The 19,421-nt window shown below is 44.9% G+C and overlaps 1 protein-coding gene across 9 annotated transcripts in view; it reads right to left on the bottom strand.

Annotated features, from left to right (window-relative positions):
• Positions 1 to 4,842: 4,842 nt before the first annotated feature.
• Positions 4,843 to 19,421, bottom strand: part of TCP11L1 (t-complex 11 like 1) — a 32,316-nt gene continuing 17,737 nt past the window's right edge. For 8 of the 9 annotated variants that reach the window (XM_042959165.1, XM_042959164.1, XM_042959170.1 and 5 more), the window contains 5 exons: positions 17,726 to 17,862; positions 15,136 to 15,332; positions 11,529 to 11,710; positions 9,613 to 9,785; positions 4,843 to 6,493 (listed from right to left, as the gene is read on the bottom strand). In XM_042959165.1, the coding sequence (XP_042815099.1) occupies positions 6,291 to 6,493; positions 9,613 to 9,785; positions 11,529 to 11,710; positions 15,136 to 15,332; positions 17,726 to 17,862 (892 nt within the window). In that variant the 3' untranslated portion in view covers positions 4,843 to 6,290. The remainder of the gene's footprint in view (positions 6,494 to 9,612; positions 9,786 to 11,528; positions 11,711 to 15,135; positions 15,333 to 17,725; positions 17,863 to 19,421) is intronic. The other variant, XM_042959168.1, reaches the window with a different exon arrangement.

Here is a 19,421-nt window from a genome sequence, read left to right as displayed (position 1 = left end):
CTCTTGATATCAGCTCAGGTTGTGATACTGTAATCGTGAGATCAAGCCCTGTGTTGGGCTCTGCACTGAGCGTGGAGTTTGCTTAAGATTCTCTTTCTCCCTCTTCCCCCTTCCCCCGCTCACACACGCTCTCGAAATAAATATAGAAACTTAAGAAGACAAACAAAGAAAAACTGCTGACAGAAAACTAGTTGAGCCTAAGGGCTGTGATTCAGAATAAAAGCTAAAAGTCAGTAAGGAAAAAAAAAAAAAAGGAAAAGTATTACAGTTATAAAGAAATCCTTACATACTGGGCACCCAATTTAGAATTTAAATTCAAAACTGATTAAATAGCTAACATTTTAAAATCAACCTTAAATATTTCTATAAAACTCTGACTTACAATAGAAAAACGGTTACCTGGAATCATTTTCTTACATAAATGTATACATAGCCAGGTAATATTTACACATTAATCACAAGCATGTGTCTTTTGTATTTTCCCATGAAAGCTAAAATATCTTCGAAGCCTGCTGGCTCTAATTCTGATTCTGTTGTCCTCAAGAGCCGTGTTTAAGCCGTTTTTTAAATATGGTTTTCAACAACAAATCTGAAAGGTACAAGTAATGCCAAATACACTGCAGGCTTTAAAGTACAGAGGTACGGGGTCTTTCCTGAGGTGCTATCTTTGGGTAGTGTTGTAAAGACAAGAATGGCTCCAAATGCCAGTGATGATCTGCAACGATGTTTGCATGAATGGCAAAGCAAATCTACACAAATGCATGAAAAATGACTGTTTTAGCACCATAACAAAGACAAAACACACACACACACACACACACACACACACACACACACACACACACACAACCTCCCTACCTTGATGAAAAGTGCCACTAGCAGCCATTATGTGTATTACATTTATTCCTACTGTATTTCTAAGATTTTTTTCTCCTGAGAGTTATCTGATCTTTAAAAATAAAAAGGATTATTTGTGAAAAGAAATCATTTTCTAATGTTCTGCTGTAAATACATATGGATTTTTAGTTTTTAACAGGATTCTGAGTATTGACATTTCCTTTTGTAGACACAGTTGAATAAGTAGCTGAACTTACTCTGGGAAATCTAATGTGCAGACACTCATGCCACAGCCAGTCCCACACGTGCAGAAACTGTCATACATCCATACTGCTAGACCCAGAAGAAATTTCCAAAAGAGATCCATATTTTTCCTTTTTATCAAGGCAATGACATTTTCTAGACAATTCTAGAACTGGGAAAATAACAATGACAATTCTAGAACTGGGTAAGATGTAAGGATTTCTATGTCCTTCCTAAACAAAAATCAGTGAAACCCCAGCCTTTAGCACTGAATTTCAAGAGGTTTTATCTGTTGCCACACCGAGTAAAGTAAAAGGCTGTAACTACCTAGTGACTGTAAAACTGAACAACCAAATCATACTATTAGGAAAGAATGAAAAAATACACTTTTGTCAGCATATCAATCTTGGTCAATATTAATTTATTTGGTAGTTTTAGAACCCTCTATTCCCCTATACTTAGCATGTAAAACCAAGAGTTCATTTACAGGATAGTAAAAACATAGCTACCATGTTCATAAATTTTTTATAATTCCCAAAGCAAACTACATTAATGTTGATGGTCCTCTTACCTGACACTCAGCAAGCGAAGCTCTATGTAACGAAAATCCCAGAAGTCCTGACAATTCATACCAAGGAACAAAACTCAGGTACCATGTTCCTGTTCTAAGTAAAATCTTATACATTCAACAAAAGGGCCATCTTACCAAGCTTTGGGAATAAAAATCAAGAAAAACAATTCATCCATTTTGTAAATTTTCCTCCCTGAGCCCTGACCAAAGTTCTGCTTTGAGCACAAGGAAGACCACACTTTAGAAAGCAGAGGCGGCATGAATGAAAAAGACAGAAATGGGGGAGCTTCTTTAATTCCAGGGTTGCGTTTAGGTCAGAAGTTGCTTGGGGTGTCTGAGAGGCTCAGTGGGTTGAGCAGAGGCCCAGCTCAGGTCATGATCTCACAGTTCACAGGATCGAGCCCCGAGTCAGGCTCTGCGCTGATAGCACAGAGCCTGCTTGGGACACTGCCTCTGCCACTCTCTGCCCTTCCCCCACTTGCACTCTCTCAAACATTAAAAAAAAAAAATTGCTCTTAAAGGTTCTCAGTGTTTATAGTTGAGATAAAATCAGACACATGTGATTTCAAACTCAAACCAGGCCTACAGATTAGTTCTGGTCCTTAGGTTCAGAAGTCAATGTAAACAGAAACACACACCACAGGCAGATGTAACTACATTCTGCCCGTTGAGGTTTCTGACACTTGATTCCCAGGGCTCTAGCTATTTCTGAAAGGATCAGTGAGCATTTGACAGAGTAAAAGAGCTTAATGGGTTTAGAGTATCTCCTCCTCCATCCCATTAAGTTGTTTTGAATATTATGAATAAAAAAGCTATCCATTAAAATAGTTATAGAATACAAAATCCAACATAATACACAATTGCAAACATCATGGTGGTTCTTTATTTAGATTATGTTTTCAATGAGATCGTGCCTTTAAGTAAGAGTTTCACAGCCCATCATCTACTGTCCTTCATTTGTTCATTCATGCATTCATTTAGTTCAAATAATACAGGGGAGAGGAAGGGGAGAAGTTACCAGGGTGGAGGCTACAAGAGGAGAAAAAGGAAGACTGTAGCTTTACCACAGAAGAGAGGACGGAAGTATCAGTCTTGGGCTGGGTGGAGAACCTTCCCTCAGGCCTGTAGAATGTGCTGACTGCAGGGAGGCTGGGCGCCAAAAGTCGAATACAGGCAGAGGGTTATATGCTCTCCTTTGTTAACAAAGCAATTTATAGTCCTTTTCCGTGTCCAAAGCATTCTAATATCCATTATCACATTTAATCCTCACAGGAAGGGTTAGTCATTTTCCCATTCTACAGATGAAAATGCTGAGGCCCAAGGGACAATGACTGGCCCAGTATCACACAACCAGTAAGAAGGCAAGAGAGGAAGGACTCCAACCCAGATCTTCCCCTCAGTCAGGAGATTTGTGCACAATCCTACTGCAGTATACTTAAGTCACTCAAGTAAGACAGATCACAGAAGGTCAGGATTGGAAAGCAGTTTAAAGATCAAGTCTAGTCCTTTCATTTTACATGTGCCAGAAATAGGTACTAAGTGGGGCAAATCAGGACCTAACAGAAAGGGAGTCACAACTCTGGTTTCCTGACAGCTCCCAGTCTTTCCACTCTGCCACCCTGCCTCAAAATTAAAAGAAATACAAATGTTCTGCACATACAAACTGGTGCATGCCAAAGGTCACTGGATGTCCAACAGCAAACACCTACTCCCCCTGAAACTCAGCAGCAGGAAAGGTGGTGGCAGCCGCCCCTCTCTATGCCCAGAAATCTTAAGGTTTTAGAGAAATGAACACAAGCACCTCCACAAAAACAGAACTGCGAAAAAATCCATTTAGAACTGGCACACGTATGTGCACACACCTAGTACGTCAGACTTAATATTTTTTCTTCAGACAAAAAAGCTCTTATGCACCTGCCTACTGTATTTAATCAGTGAGACGTCCTTACCGAAGTATATTTATAGTTGGGTTATATGGTTACATGAACAATCACATTATACAGCTTGCTTTAAAAGTAATGAGATTTTCAAAAAACATCTAAACTGGGAATCCATCCACCCACCCACCCAGCCAAGGGCTGACAAAGTAGCAATTACTGTTCTAGACATTCATTCATTCATGAGACCATCAAATAAATCTAACAGCCTTGCTGTCTGTAACGGACCTAACTCTCAAGGCGCTCAGTCTATCCATGGTAAAGTACTACAGCCAAATAAACTTAGCACTTTCATAAAAGATGCTTGTGTCCACAAACCTGTTAGAAAATCAAGTCAAATCCAATCAGACTGCATTATATAGAACCGGTTCAATTCTGAAGGATAATTTCCCCTCCAAAGGGTACGTATCTTGGAGGGAGAGCTGTAGGGGGGAATTACAAGGAGATGCTCAATAAAACATTTCCTGAGTGACTAAATGAACTAAATGGATTTTCCTGGCCCTTAGTGATAATCCTGTGAGATTCCAGGAAGAAAGTAGCTCGCTTATCTTCAAAGAGCGACAACACAACTCAGTATGAATATTGTGATTCAGAACTTTGCCTCCTTCATTCTTGGCTTTGCCATTTAGAGAACTCCACCAGTGGACACTAAGGTAGCAGGGGGCATGAGAGTCTGTGCAGGTCCCTGTAATATATGCATCAAGATTTCAAATGGTCCAAACTTAACTTTGTCAATTTAGGAACACATTAGGGGAAAGAAAAAAATCTTGTAAACAATTAACCCCTATAAAAGAAGGCAAAAAGAATTTTTAAGATTTGGGAAGAATAACTATAGGAGTACTGATCCACCCCATATATTTCAGGGTAAAGCTCCTCTCCTTCATCCTTGGATCAGGAGGGACAAAACCCCAAACACTCTGAAGCTGAGGCAGGCAAAAGAGTGCTGAGGTAGGGGAGGGTGCCTGGTGGCTCAGTCCATAGAGCATGGGACTACTGATCTCAAGGTTGTGAGTTCAAGCCCAACCCCGAGGTTGTGAGTTCAAGCCTCATGTTGGGCGTGCAGCCAACTTTAAAAGAGTGCTTGGGCTTCTCAGCCTGGGTATATACCATACGACCAATAAGCAACCTTACCTCTGGAAACAATTCCAGGAAGGACCTCATTGAAGACACTATAAAAGACTGTGGTTTTGTTCTTTAAAAGTTCTACTTACTGAACTTTTATTCCCTTCCAACGAAACCACGGGAGATTTGTCCTTGAGTATTAACTTTAATAATATGACTTCTGACCACATAACACAGCATACATTTCTGACTGCAAGTAAAACACACCATTAGAACACAGTTTGTAGCACGTATCTGGAGAAATCACATTCCCCCTGGCATAACCATTCCCTCTCCCGAAGCTTGTACATGTGACAGCTCTCACAGAGTGAAGGTTCCTCTGGTGGCTGCCCCACCTGCCTCCCGTCCCACCCTACCCCTCAGCAGCTTGAAGGGATTCCTGGCATCATTTTGCCTTTTGCTGTTCCAGCTCTTGGGAGTTCACTCCAGCTTCATGGCTCTGCTTCTAACATAACGTCCCTGTCTAAAACACACACACACACACATACACACACACACACACACACACACACACACACACACCTTTCATTTTTATTTTTTGAACAGAGCGGGTCATCTGTGAGACCCCAGCTACCCTTTCAGTCACAGGATAGGTCAGGAATTCTGGTCCCTGAAGTTCCTCAAAAAATACTGCTCAAAAACCAGGGATTTTCCATGACTTCCTTATCATAGAAATAAGTGAGCTTATACTACGCTATTTCATCTGAAAACACTTAAATCCATTTCTGAAATTCAAATCCAATCAATACATCTGCGTATTGTATGAGTGAACGTTTCAGTAAAAACTCCAGACATCTGTCTTCTTTTACATGACACCAACATATATATTGTTTAAAAAAATAGTTCCTCCTTAACTTTCAAACCTTAAAAGTCAAAGAATTTCCTTTCTCTGGATTCTGTAAGTCATAACTGCTATCATCCAGGCTCAGGAATAATTCTGTATAAAAGAATAAGATTTTTAAAATCAATTAATTCTCCTCTAGAACAAAAGGGCTCTGGGGCACTGGCTAGACCAGGAGGGAGAAAGCAATAAATGGGAGGGGTGGGGGGGGGTGGGGAGGCGGGAAAACTATATATAGCCCTTCTAACACAAAATAGCTGGGGGAGGACTGGGGGTCTGTGCCAGAGAAGGGGGAGAGTCTCAACACGGTCACGGCTCGGTGTCTCATTCTTGGGTGGCTGGCAGATCCTCTTAGGGGTCTGAAAGAAAAACTACCCGGATAGCAGGAGAGAGGCCCCAGCCTCCTGGGAGAGACAAGGCAGCTACAATCAGGACACAGTGCGGGTGGACACACAGCAGTTCACCGTGTAAAAGTCAAGTGCTACCTAGGAGACTCAAGATAACAAGAAGCTTCTTGATTTGTAAACTTGCACTCATAAATACAAACCTGCAAAATAGAATTGAATTCAGTGCGTTTTTCAACAGCTCTTTTCAACAGTGATACACAATACTCTTCCTTTTGGAATCAGTGATGTTACACAGACATGTACTAAATAGCCATTTTCCAAAGCAACGTTATAGTTGAGAACAGGTATTCTGTATCAAGAGGCTAATACTGCTACTGTAGCGCACGTACGTGTTAGGGTCTGACAAGGATCTTACTGAGGATGGCATCATAGTAGGGACTGAAGACCATCTTGTTATAGTTGACCAGGCGGACAAATTTAACAGCAACTTCCTCCAGCTCTTTCTGAACCGGACCCAATCCCCCAGGTACCGTAGGCAATGGCTTCTGATGACCTGAGGCAAGGTAGCTTTCTAAGAAGATCAGGATTCGGGAATCTGTGATAGAAAAGAAAGCAGTCAGTTGTTGTTCAGGATGACTTTACAAACTTCTGAGTAGGCTTCAGTGTTTATCACAAACATCCCTTTTTCAGGCAAGTCTTCCCTGCCCACCCCTAGTGCAAGTACCCACAGTACTTTGCCATTCTGAACATTTACCCCATTTATAACATTTCCTCTCCCTGTCTAGTTAGTTAGTTCCAAGAGGGTAGAAGCACGTTCATCTTGTTCGCGATCCCCTCCCCCACCCTCACCAGCACCCAGCACAGGGCCTGGCATGAGACCTGGCCCCCAGTAAAAGCTCCAAATATATTTGGAAAGGAAGAATAAATGCGTCAATGAACAAAGGGAGACTAGAGTGTTGACAGGTTCTCCTCTCCAAGGAGCAAGATACACTGAGACCACCGTGAGCCATTACTGAAGATCCCATAAAAAATGGGGTGGGAGAGGACTAACGCAGGAATTACAAGTTCAAAAACAAAACAAGAAGAGCTCCTGGGCAGCTCAGTCAGTTAAGCATCCAATGTCAGCTCAAATCATGATCTCCAGGTTTGTGGGCTCAAGCCCCAAGTCGGGCTCTGTGCTGACAGCACAGAGCCTGCTTGGGATTCTCTCTCCCTCTTTCTCTTCCTCTCCCCACACCCTCTCTCCCTCTCTTTCTCAATAAATAAAAACTCTAAAAAATAATAATAATAATAATACCTACAGTGGAAGGCCATGGAGTTGTGGGCATTTGAAAACTTGGACTAATCTGAGAAATAATTTAGGTTGATTTTTTTTTAGCCCATTCCTCTCTATGATGCTTTTGCCCTGTCCTCATCAACCAAAAGAATATGTAAGCCACACTTCCTGCAGATTTTATTACAAAAGCAATAGGGGCATTTATGTTAAATGGGTTCTTTCAAACTGCATGCCTACCCCCTGCCCTGCAGCACCCTCTCAAGTGCAAATGACCTCTGGATCCCAATACACACTGACAGAGCAACTGCTGACCAGATGGGTCCCATTACCCCTCTTCCAAAGTTAGTTTGGTTTCCTAAGGTTCTCAGAGCTGGAAGCCTCACCCAGACCTGGAGATCCTCATATCATTCCTACTCCAGGGCTGGCTTTTACCCCCAGGTCTGTAACTGCCTGTTAGTAAACAGCCAAGATGGCAGGGCACAGAGTAGCTTATTAGCCAGCGGTCTATTTACTGCACTTTCCTGCATCTCTACCAAGGTCAGTAACATTAATCCTAATGATCCTTATACCTCTGCAAGAGGCTTCTCCCAAGTGACCCACACATGACATCATGCCCAATGCAGGACTGGGATGAAATCATTTAATTCTTAAAAAACCATCAATCCCTATAACTTTTTTCCATAAAATATTACTTAAGAATAAAAAAGAAGTCATGGTATTAGAAGCAGGCTCATGTCATTGGTTTAGCCTCTACTCCAACCTGAAATCTGGTAATCATGGATCATTCAGCCTTTGCCTAAAGCCTAATTGTCATTTACATGTTGAACATCGATCTAGTTTCATAAAGAAGCTAAAGAATTATTTCAAAATTAAAGATAAATGGGAATTTTAAAAATTCAATGAACATTTTTTTAAGATTTCATTTTTAAGTAATCTCTACAGGCAACATGGGGCTCAAACTTAACAACCCCAAGATCAAGAGTCACACGCTCTACCAACTAAGCCAGTCAGGTGCCCCAAAATTAGATGAACACTGTATTCCTCGATCAACCAGAATTTTCCACAGTGCTACTGCTGTGATGATGAAAAGTAACAGCTACCACATGGAGTAATATTTTTAATCACAGCTCCTCTCTAGTGAGTACTTCTGATGTGCTGCCCAATACAATGACAAGCATTTTATGGATCTCATGCCCTGCAGTCCTCCCAGCAACTGCATAGGGTTGTCAGTATTACCCCTTTGAGAGATGAGGAGTCTCAAGCATCCAGTCACCTGCTCAAGAACCACAGCAGGTGCTTGTGAAGAAAACCCATGCCCCCTCCTTCACGCTCACCCAGCATCCTCAACACTCTGGCACCAGATGTGGGTGAGGGTGAGGGGTTCCCACACCAAGCAGTTCTCTGCGACTCCAGCTGGGTGTCCTACAATTGTACTCAATTGTGACACCACCTGGAGGGAGTGTCACATCCCACAGGTCAAGGGTTCAGTCCCATGAGGCTGCCCACCCCCCCCACTTCAGATGCCAACCACAAGTAGTAGGTCCCCAGAACACCCACAAATTCTGTCTGATTTGGCTACAAACTGGAGGTTCCCATAACCTCCTCTGCCTTGGATTTTGATTATTTGCTAGAAAGGCTCACAGAACTCAGAGAAACACTTATGTTTACTAGCTTACTATAGAATAAAGGATATGGATACAGATGAAAACCAGAATAAGAGACACAGAGGGGAAGGTCTGGGAGAGTTCGGGGAGCAGGAGTTTCTGTGGAGTTGGGGTACATCACCCTCCCATTACTTGGCTAAGTTCCCTAACCCAGAAACTCCCCAAAACCTGAACTTTTGGGGTGTTTATGGAGGCTTCATCACATGGGCATTTCCAGTCCCTCTCCCCTCTCTTGGAAAATGAGGGAGTGGGGCTGAAAATTCTAAGCTTTTGATCATGGCTTGGTCTTTCTGGTGACCAGCCCCCATCCAGGAGCCCACCCAGACTTGCCTCACTAGAACAAAAGACACTCCTATCACCCAGGAAATTCCAAAGGATTTAAGAGCTCTGTGTCAGGATCCAGGTCAAAGACCAATATTAGAATAAAAGATACTCTAGTGCTCTTATCACTTAGGAAACTACAAGAGTTTCAGGGGCTCTGTGCCAGGAACGGGGGCAGAGACCAATCCATGTATTTTCTATTACCTCATAGTTCTGGAGCCGGGTTTTGAACAAAGCCTGTGACTCCAAAGTCAGAGCCCTCAGAACAATGACAGCTGCCTGGTCACTTGTCCAGACCTCTGGCTTGCCCTAATTGCACGGTGGTGATTAATCACTCACCCCCTCACTCATCAGCACTCATAACCTATCAGATCCTTCTAGATTTCTTCAGAGGGGTCTGTCTGCCAGCCCTCCAAAAGGACATCCCTGCTACCCGTCTTCGCCCAAACATACCGATGATCCTGCGGATGGGGTCGTCGGGACTGGCCACAGCCTGGATCTGGCCCTTGAGCACAGTCTCCTTTTCCGTGGTAAACGGAGTGAGCCCACACAGGGCAAGGCAGCCGCTCACCTCCAGGCAGACTTTCTCCCCAATGGTAGTCAGGGCATCCTTCAGATGGAAGGAACTTGAGCAGAGAAGGGAAAGGAGAAGGCAGAGAAGGGCCCATAAACAAAGTGCACATCTACCCAACTCAAGCCCAGGAAGAGCCCCAGCCCTGATAAGAGTCACAATCACCAATGCATGGACTGACATGTTCAAAGAGAAAATCTGTGACTCTCTCCCCTGCCACTAACCTTTCAGGCTGTGTACACATGACTCAGGTGACTTTCTCTCTCCCCCTCTTCCTCTCTTGGCTAGAAAGAACACTGGGAAGGGGAGGGCTCTATACCAGGCTATACCAGGGCTAACTACTCAAAACCCAAGTTCTTACTAGCATCTATGGTGAAATAAGCCTGGATTTGGCTTAAGAAGATCTTGAACACCACTGGAACAAAACACAAGAACCCAGAAATTAGGTAGTTGTGAGACAGGAGTGGGAGAGAAACTTTTCAATGGATACCCTTCTATCCCTTTTGATTTTTGAAACATGAGAGTGTATTAACTACTTTAAAACAATAAATAAAACTGAATTCCCAAAGTTAAGAAAACTAGCACCTTCATTTCCTGGGGCCCTTGGGCTCTCCTAGAGTATCTGTGGGGAGCCCTCCTGCTGGTAGGTTTTCTACAAGAAGGCAATTGCCCGTGTTCTGGGCCAATTAAATAGTGGGAGCAAATGTGCATGCCCTGGGACTCACTGCCGGAACCAGGTGTGTGTCAGCCCCCGAGTACCAGGGTAGATACAGCAGCGCGAGGCTGGACTGCTAAGAAGGCGCCAGACAGGGCCCCTTCATCGGTAGCTTTAAGCAGTAGACAAAGCAGATCTGCTGTGGGAAAACTCACTGACAGCCAAGGGCTACCCCTGTGCAAGGGCATCTGCTCAGCAAACCCCTCCCGGCCTAAGTCAATGCTACTGAATCCCTGCTCACAACATGTGCACACACCCCTCACCATACCGAACACACGCATGCTTGGTGCAAACTCAGCAGGAAAATTCCTCTGTTATGTAAGGATGAGAATGTCTGGGGAATATTCCCCTTGAAGAATCTTCTGAACTGGACCTTGTCAGATAGTGTTTACTTACAACCATCATTCTATATGCTGTGAACCACATAAATCACCTGATCGGACTTCACCGCAGGAGCAGTTACAGCAGCTGCCCTCGCACAGGTGTGGGTTTGTGCTGGGTGAGGAAACAATCCATTTACACGCAGCACAAAATGGCCACGAAGAACGTGCCAAGGGCAAAAATCTGTACTCACAGCCCGATGACTGTGGGGAAACACCTCCTGCTTCTTATAGGACCTTTCCCTAGGGCTGTGTTACCCAAACTGTTAGCAGGTTGTGAAAACAATTCGGTGGGTAGCAACCAGTATTTTTTTTTTTTTTTTAATGTCTTAAGACTTTGTACTAAGCACAGTTAGGATAAGTTTCACTTTGTGAAGTTTTTATTTCAGTTACATGTGCCTAAAGAGTGCACTAGGTCAAAACAGAAAATGAATTTCTTACCATGTGTCCTGGTCCTAAACATCTGAAAGCCACTCTCATGGAGACCTGCGAACCCTACAGTGAACTCTAACGTTCTTTGTAGGAACCTGAATGAATTCTGCTGCGGTGAAAAACCAGAGTGTAAAGTTTCCTGTCACTTCTGAGGCAGTGGCCCTGGATTCAGCCCCACACCAGCCAGGAGATCCTGCTCCCATCTGCTCTCTGTCACCCACCGCCCCCGACCTGGCTCGCAGGGTCTGCCCCACAGCTTGCAGCCACTTACGGCAGGTGAGCATCTGTCAGCAGAATCTTCACAATCGTCTTGAGTTTCTCAGCAAAGTCAGCCTGGCTGGAAATTCCTGGGGCTGCCATGCTGAACGTCACCAGCAACACGGCTCCCAGGATGGTCAGTTGCTCTAGCTGGAGCTGGAGTTCTTGGAAGCGAGCCTGGTCCATCAAAACTGTCTGTAGTGAATACAAAAAAAATCGTCCCTGAGCTGGAGGCTCAGGCTGGCCAGCAGAGGGCAGTGGGGCCACAGCCCCCACACAGGCCTGCACAGATTCCCTTAGGATTTTCTAGTCCTTACAGAGCCTTAAATGGAGGGCTGTATGAACAATCCTTCCACCTCAGAGCCCCTTTGCCCTTAGAAAGGCTGGAGTAAAGCATGCTCATTAAGAACATGAGGCTGAATGACATTTAAATAGCATAATCTCAAGCAAATTTCTTCTTCTACTCTCTGAGCCCTATGCAAAATGGGAATTCCTGGGGCACCTGGGTGGCTCTCAAGTGGGTTGAGGAACTTTTTTTTTTAAATGTTTATTTTTGAGAGAGACAGAGACAGAGACAGAGCATGAGTGAGGGAGGGGCAGAGAGAGAGGGAGACAGAATCCGAAGCAGGCTCCAGGCTCTGAGCTGTCAGTGCAGAGCCTGACCTGGGGCTCAAAGTCACGAACCACGAGATCATGATCTGAGCTGAGGTCAGACACTTAACCAACTGAGCCACCCAGGCGCCCTGAGAAACTCTTAATTTCAGCTCAGGTCATGATCTCACGGCTCCTGGGGTTGAGCCCTGGGTTGGGCTCTGTGCTGACAGCATGGAGCCTGCCTGGGATCCTCTGTCCCCCTCTCTCTGCCCCTACCTCACTTGCATTCTCTCTCTCTCTCTCTCTCTCTCTCTCTCACACACACACACACACACACACACACACACACACACACACACACAAAGTAAATAAACATTAAAAAGAACAACAACAACAAAAGGGGGATTCCTGCTTCACAGGGCTGTTTCAAAGACGGAAGATGACCATGGATATAAAGTGGATTGGCAGAGCCAACCCCGGATAACTAGGACTTATATCCTTCAACAGGAAAGAGTAATGAGGCAATGAGCTAGAATGACCAACTCATCCCAGTTCGTCTGGGGATGTCCTGGCTTTAAAGCTGAAACTCCCAAGTCCTGTGAACACTTTCTGCCCCCAAGTCCTGGACAAACCAGGCAGCCAGTCACCCTAGGCAGAGCACTGGAGAAGAGGAGGGTAGAAGTTGCTTGAAGGGAGAGCCTGCATTATTCACCTTGGTTCCCCCCAGTATCCAGCACAAAGGAGGCCCTCAAGAATCAGTAAGTGAATAAAGGAAATGAAAATAAAAGTAAGTAGAAAAAGGCGGAATGACTGATAACAACCTAAAGCCACCCAGAAAGCAGTCAGTGAGTGAATTTCCATGACTGCATCCCCCATGTTAGATACCTCTGGGTCCTGCCAGGCCAATGTCCCCTGTGTGGGATGAGGGAAAGAGCATTGGAAAGGCTGATTTTTTTTTTTTTTTTTTTTTTTTTTGAGTAGGCTCCATGCCCAACACGGGGCTTGAACTCATGACCCTGAGATTGAGAGTCAGAGGCTCTACTGACTGGGCCAGCCAGGGACCCTGAGATAGGGCATGTGATCTGGATTTTTACAGGTTAACCAAATAAATGTTAAGAACCATCTTGCTATAAGAGACTGACACACCAAATCAAGACATTAACAATTTAGGGTCTTAACCTAGAATTCTTCTCAAGAACTAAAAACAATTTTTGAAGATTCAAGATCCCCTATTGTTAAACAGAGATGCTTCAACAGACTGAGCCTCTGTCTTGATTTCACTGTTACACAGCAGCATCCCTGCTTTGCGCCAGGATTTGGGTGTAGGATACAAAAGATTTCCAAGGATCGATTCTGAGGGCAGACATCTGTGTCCAATGAAAACACTATCTTCCTCACAGCTGTTTTTTAAACGAAATGTCGGGCTGTGCACTGTCCCCCAGGAGAGAATGTGCCACTATTCGGAAAGGAGCCTCCCTCTATCCCTTCAATTCAACACCCTCTGTATAGCCTCCTTTGGCACAAAACAGGGAACTCAGAGGCAAGAGGTGATACCCTGAGCTTACATCGTCTTGAAAGGAAGAATAAGGAACTTAGATGAGAAAGATTTAGAGAAGTAGCATGTTCTGAGGCTGGAGATAAAAGGCCTGAGTGCCCTCAAAAACCAGAAGGCAGTCTACACACCAAACCAGCAGTCTACAGACAAAGTGGGGGAGATCCCTTGCTCGTCATCTTCCTAAAGGACTACTGCAGTTACACGTACTTACTGTGAAAAACAGAAAAGGAAAAAAATCTTGCTCCATGTGGAATGAGAAGTATTTCTTAGATAAAACTGAAAAGCAGCATCGCTGTTACCGTTTGAATCAAACTGGAAGCCCCTTACACTGCTACACAGGGCGGGAGGGGGGTGGCAGGAAACAGTCTGGCAGTTCCTCCAGGTGTTAAACTCAGAGTCACCATGTGATCCAGCAATTCTCATCCTCCGTATTTCAGTATTTACCCAAGAGAACTGAAACACATGCCCCTACAAAACCTGTACACAAATGTTCAGAGCAGCACAATTCACAATAGCCAAAAAGTAGAAACAACCCAAATGTCTATCAACTGATGAATGAATCAACAAAATGTGGTACAGCCATATACCGGAAGATCATCCAGCCTCAAAAAGAAAATGCTGACACACAGCAGCACAACATGGATGAACCTTGAAGACATTATGCTGAGTGAAATAAGCCAGACACAAAGGCACAAGGTACTGTCGGATTCCATTCATATCCAGAGACGCAAAGTAGAATGGTGATTGTCAGGGGCCCGAGGGAGGAAGGGATGAGGTATGTTTAAAGGCGTTAAGTATTTAAAGAGTTTCAGTTTGGGAAGATGGAAAAGTTCTGGAGAAGGATGGTGGTGATGGCGGCACAACCATGTGAACGTATGAATGACACTGAACCGTGCACTTAAAGGTGGTAAATTTTGGGGCGCCTGGCTGCCCCAGTCGGTGGAGCCTGCGGCTCTTGATCTTGGGGTTGTGAGTTCGAGCCCCACGTGGGCTGTAGAGCTAACTTTAAAAAAAAAAAAAGATGGTAAATTTTGTTGTGTATATTTTACAGTAAAAAAATATAACTTTAAAGAAATACAGTACTGATACACATTACAACATACACGAACATTTTGCTTAAAGAAGCCAGACACAAAAGGCCAATATTGTAGGATTCCATTTATATATACAAAATGTCCAGAACAGGCAATTTCATAGAGTCAGAGAGTAGATTAGTGGTTGCCAGGGGGTAGGGGAGTGGGGAAAGGGTAGTGACTGCTGATGGGCACAGGGTTCATTTTTGGGGTGATGAAAAGTTTTGAAATTAAATCATTGGTAATGGTCGTATAGCTGTAAATATACTAAAAACTGCTGAATTGTTCGATGTAAAAGGGGCAATTTTCTGGGAAGAGGATTATAACAAAACTATAATTTTTTTAAAGTTCAGCAGCACAGAAAGAAAGAAGCAGTTAGACTGCTCTGGAGCACCTACTTCAGGGAAAGGTCTCTGGAGGTGGTCCCATTTCAGAAGCTTCAGGTATGCATAATTCTGGACAGCCACAGGATTTGGCATGGGACTGTCTCCAGAGTCAGCGGCCCCTCCCTCAGCTGGCAGGGCATTTTTATACTTCTGATTCATAAGGTCATCTGCGGCCTCTTCCAGCCACTGGGTGACAAAGTCCAGGGAATCTGAAAAACAAGGCTACGAACATTACTATGACACTCAGGAGGAATTCTTCTCAGAATGACTTTAAGGAAGATCATCCCGAAGGTGTGGTGTATATAGAGTACGGACTTTGGAATCAAATAAAACTTGGTTCAAATCACAGCACTGCCGGTTACTAGCTGAGGTTTATCAGATTCCTACTACAAAGAAATGTACGATACCACCCCATAGGCAGTTGTGAGGATTAAACAAGACAGTTAACACAGAGCATGTAGCCAGACCTTGCCACCTGCAGATATTCAACAAACCACTCCCTTCTCTCCCACCCCGACCGCTGCAGGAGCGGAGGCTGGAAGCTCTGATGACTCCAGCTCAGGGAGATGCAAAACTTCTCGCCCAGAGACGGATGGGAGGAGGCACACTGGGGACAGCTTCCCAGTGTAAAGTCTCCTCCACGCTGAAGAGGAGGCCTTTTCCTTGTCTAGATCTTAGTCTCCTGTCAATCTGGTTTGCTTCCAGCCTCGTGGGAGGGGACGTGTACTACGCAGCGTCTGGAGTTCTGTCGGGGAACCTGGAGTGTCTTTTATCTGCTCTCATAGGCTTCCTCCTTTTCTAAGCTGAGTAACGCAGCGAGGAGTCTGAGGGACACAAGAGAAAGATGAGGTTTTTCTCCACCATATGGGAGAAAGTCTCTCTGACAGGTCCTAGAACGTGCTACAGCTCTGCCAGTGGAGGCCACCTTCGAACTAAGGGGGTGGCCCAGGGTATGACGGGGGTCCACTCTTCGCTGCTGCAGGATGCACCTCTGGCTCTGTCATAACAGCGGTGGCACGGATCTCTGTGGCCAGCCATACCATCCCGATAGCCTTCTGCAGATGGCAGGCTCTTAGCCCACAAGCTTGTACATGTGAGGAGGAAGCAGTAGACTGACCGGCTCAGGGATCGCAGCAGTGGGTCCTTCACTGGGCCCTGGCTGCTGGCACCGGGCTCTCACACTGGGGCTCTTCAGCCTGCACCCTGATGCCTCCTGAGGGGCAGTACTACACTGGCTGAGAAAGTGAACCATGTGGTCAACCAATTCTGGTCAAAAAGTTCTCAAAATTGATTTCCACATCTGCAAAATGGTGTTAAAAAAGTGCTTCCCTCCTAGTCTTACTGGTGAGGGTTATATATGATAATGCGCACACACCCTCGGCACATGCCTAGTAGGTAGTAACCATCAGCCAATCTTCTTCTGGTACTGCTTCTACTCTGCTCTTCTCTGATCCCTCCTGAACCATCTCGGCCTTCTCTGCCGGCAGCTGGATGAACACCTGCTCTGGACACTGCATTACCTCTTTTGGTCAGGAAACACAATCTATCCAGAGACCACCATTTTCATCTCGGGACCACCAAAGTTATAGGCTAAATAGAACTCATAATAAATTGGATTCTGGGGCGCCTGGGTGGCTCAGTTGGTTAAGCATCTGACTCTTGATTTCGGCTCAGGTCATGATCTCACAGCTTGTTGAGATTGAGCCCCACTTCAAGTTCTGTGCTAACAGTGGAGAGCCTGTTTGGGATTCTCTCTCCTCCTCTCTCTCTGCCCCTCCCCCTGCTCTCTCTCAAAATAAACTTAATACATGAATAAATAGGATCGAAAGATTGCAATTTAATCGTAACATCAGATGCCAGTGCAGAGACCAAAAAGAGTACCCTTGAAAGGCAACACAGTTTTGGGTTCTCTAGTGCTCTGTATTCCTGTAGTCATCTGAGAGGCTTATAAAAATGAGACTTTTTATGGGTATAAAACCAGAAAGATTTTCTGCATATAGAACAGAGGCAAAGTAAAGTTTCTTCATGTACCTTAGAGGAGAAAGTGAATTAAAGAATCACAAGAAGTGTGTCATGTTTTAAAAATCACGGCCAAGCATACAATTTACCTCAAACTGGTGTTTTCATTAAAAACCCATTTTGGGGAGCCTGGGTGGCTCAGTCGGTTAAGCATCCGACTTCGGCTCAGGTCATGATCTCATAGTTCCTGAGTTCAAGCCCCGCGCTGGGTTCTATGCTGACATATTAGAGCCTGGAGCCTGCTTTGGATTCTGTGTCTCCCTCTCTCTCTCTCTGTCCCTCCCCCTGTTCACGCTCTGTCTCTCAAAAATGAATAAACATTTTAAAAAGAAAGATTTAAAAAGAAACATTTAATTTAGGACTTCATGCTTTTAAATTTCTATTCTTATATCCTACTTTTACTTCTCTTGCTTGTCAATAAAGTTTTTTCAGGTCCAAAGTCCTGTGCTTTTAAGCCTTCAAATTAGAATGGTCGCATACTAAATTTTAGTTTTGTCTTGAAAACAGTATCATTGTACAAAAAGCTACAGAACTGGAATGGGAAAAACACACAATGAAAGGGCACACAAAGCATTAGACGTACTTGGCTGCTTCTCCAAAAGCTGCTGAAACTTCTTCCTTTCGTATTCAACTGACTGCTGCATGAGATGTGGCCTAATGCTAGTGACAGCAAAGTTCGCCATGTCCACTTTCATTAGGTCCAACACGGAAAAAATTGCCCTGAGAGAAAAGGAAGAAAAGGATTTAGAACAAGGCACTTGTAAAGCAAGCACTGTTTTAGAGGAAAGAGGGGAGCTGATCTGAGAGAGGCTTCTCCTTTCAGAAAGGGCAGCAAGTTCGAAAAATCTTGAGAGTGTAGATTAAGAAAACATAAAAATCTAAATAATGGATTGAAAAGACTGCAGATTTTTAAGCCGCCTCTGTCCCCTCTCCCTTCCCCCCACACACACCCTGCCCCCAAGCCAACACAGCTCCCCCACTGCCTGGGGACCTGTTCTTTGGCATTGGGTCGGCCCTCCCAGCAACCACAGATGAAGGACAGCCAGGACCCAAGGTCAAGGGCAGAGAGCTGACCACTTGGGTCTCCACTCTCTCACACACGTTAATTCACTTTCCCAGGAAGAAAGAACAAGAACTCTCTTTCTCCTCTCCTTTCTCCCCAGGCTCTTCGTTTCAGGGCATGTTTTCTATTCTAGTTTTGGTGGCAGAACTGCACGTTCACACTCTGAATGTACCCAGTGGGCAGACCTGACTCGATGCTAAGGATGCCTTCAATCCTGCAGGTCACACACCATAGCTATCTCTCCAGAGGCGGGAAACTGCTGAGTGACCTACTTGCAGAAGGTGGTTGAGAACCCAAGGTACAGGTTTGGCTGAGGCCCTACACACAAGGGGGAACAGGGTCAAATGTCCTGAGTCCCCTGACGCCCTCTGGGACTGACTGAACTGTATGACACAATTACCTTCTGTGTGGGAGTTTATTATGTGTGGAAAGGACACACAGTCTGAGGAACAATTCAGGGTCCCTTCCCTGCCATCCTGTCTACCTCCCAAACACATGGGACAGCCCACTTCTTGGGGGACACTCTGCCTCTCCTCTGAGTACTCCTAGAGGTTCCCCAAAACCACCCGCTGCAGATGAGAGACTGCTGGAAACTGCCACCTGGCGGCCACCGACTGGAGTAACCCATGAACATGTTTGTGCTCACAAAGTGTTTTTAAAAACCTCCATTTCCAGCCTCTCCTGAAAAAAATCTAAGGATCTGACAACATGGACCCACATTTCTTCATGGCCACAATCAACTGCCTCCTTTTAACAGTGTATGTACTCCCACTTTGCCAGGCTCCCCGCTCCATTCTCTTTCCAGTAGGAATTCATGTTTAGGTTGAGTTTGCTGCAAGCTATCTTCCCCAGAGGTCTCACCTCCTAGGAAACTCCTCCCTTAACTTGGCCAAATTAGAAGCTCTTACTATTTCTAATTTTTTTTTTTTTTCAACGTTTATTTTATTTTTGGGACAGAGAGAGACAGAGCATGAACGGGGGAGGGACAGAGAGAGAGGGAGACACAGAATCGGAAACAGGCTCCAGGCTCTGAGCAGTCAGCACAGAGCCCGACGCGGGGCTCGAACTCACGGAGCGTGAGATCGTGACCTGGCCGAAGTCGGACGCTCAACCGACTGCGCCACCCAGGCGCCCCAGCTCTTACTATTTCTAAAGTCTAGCACCATACCCAGCACATAAGAGATGCTCAATATGAGCTTGTTGAATGAGTGAACAA

This window comes from Panthera tigris, chromosome D1 (assembly GCF_018350195.1).
Source record: "Panthera tigris isolate Pti1 chromosome D1, P.tigris_Pti1_mat1.1, whole genome shotgun sequence".
Lineage (NCBI taxonomy): Eukaryota > Metazoa > Chordata > Mammalia > Carnivora > Felidae > Panthera > Panthera tigris.
This window is presented reverse-complemented; position numbering and strand designations above follow the sequence as displayed.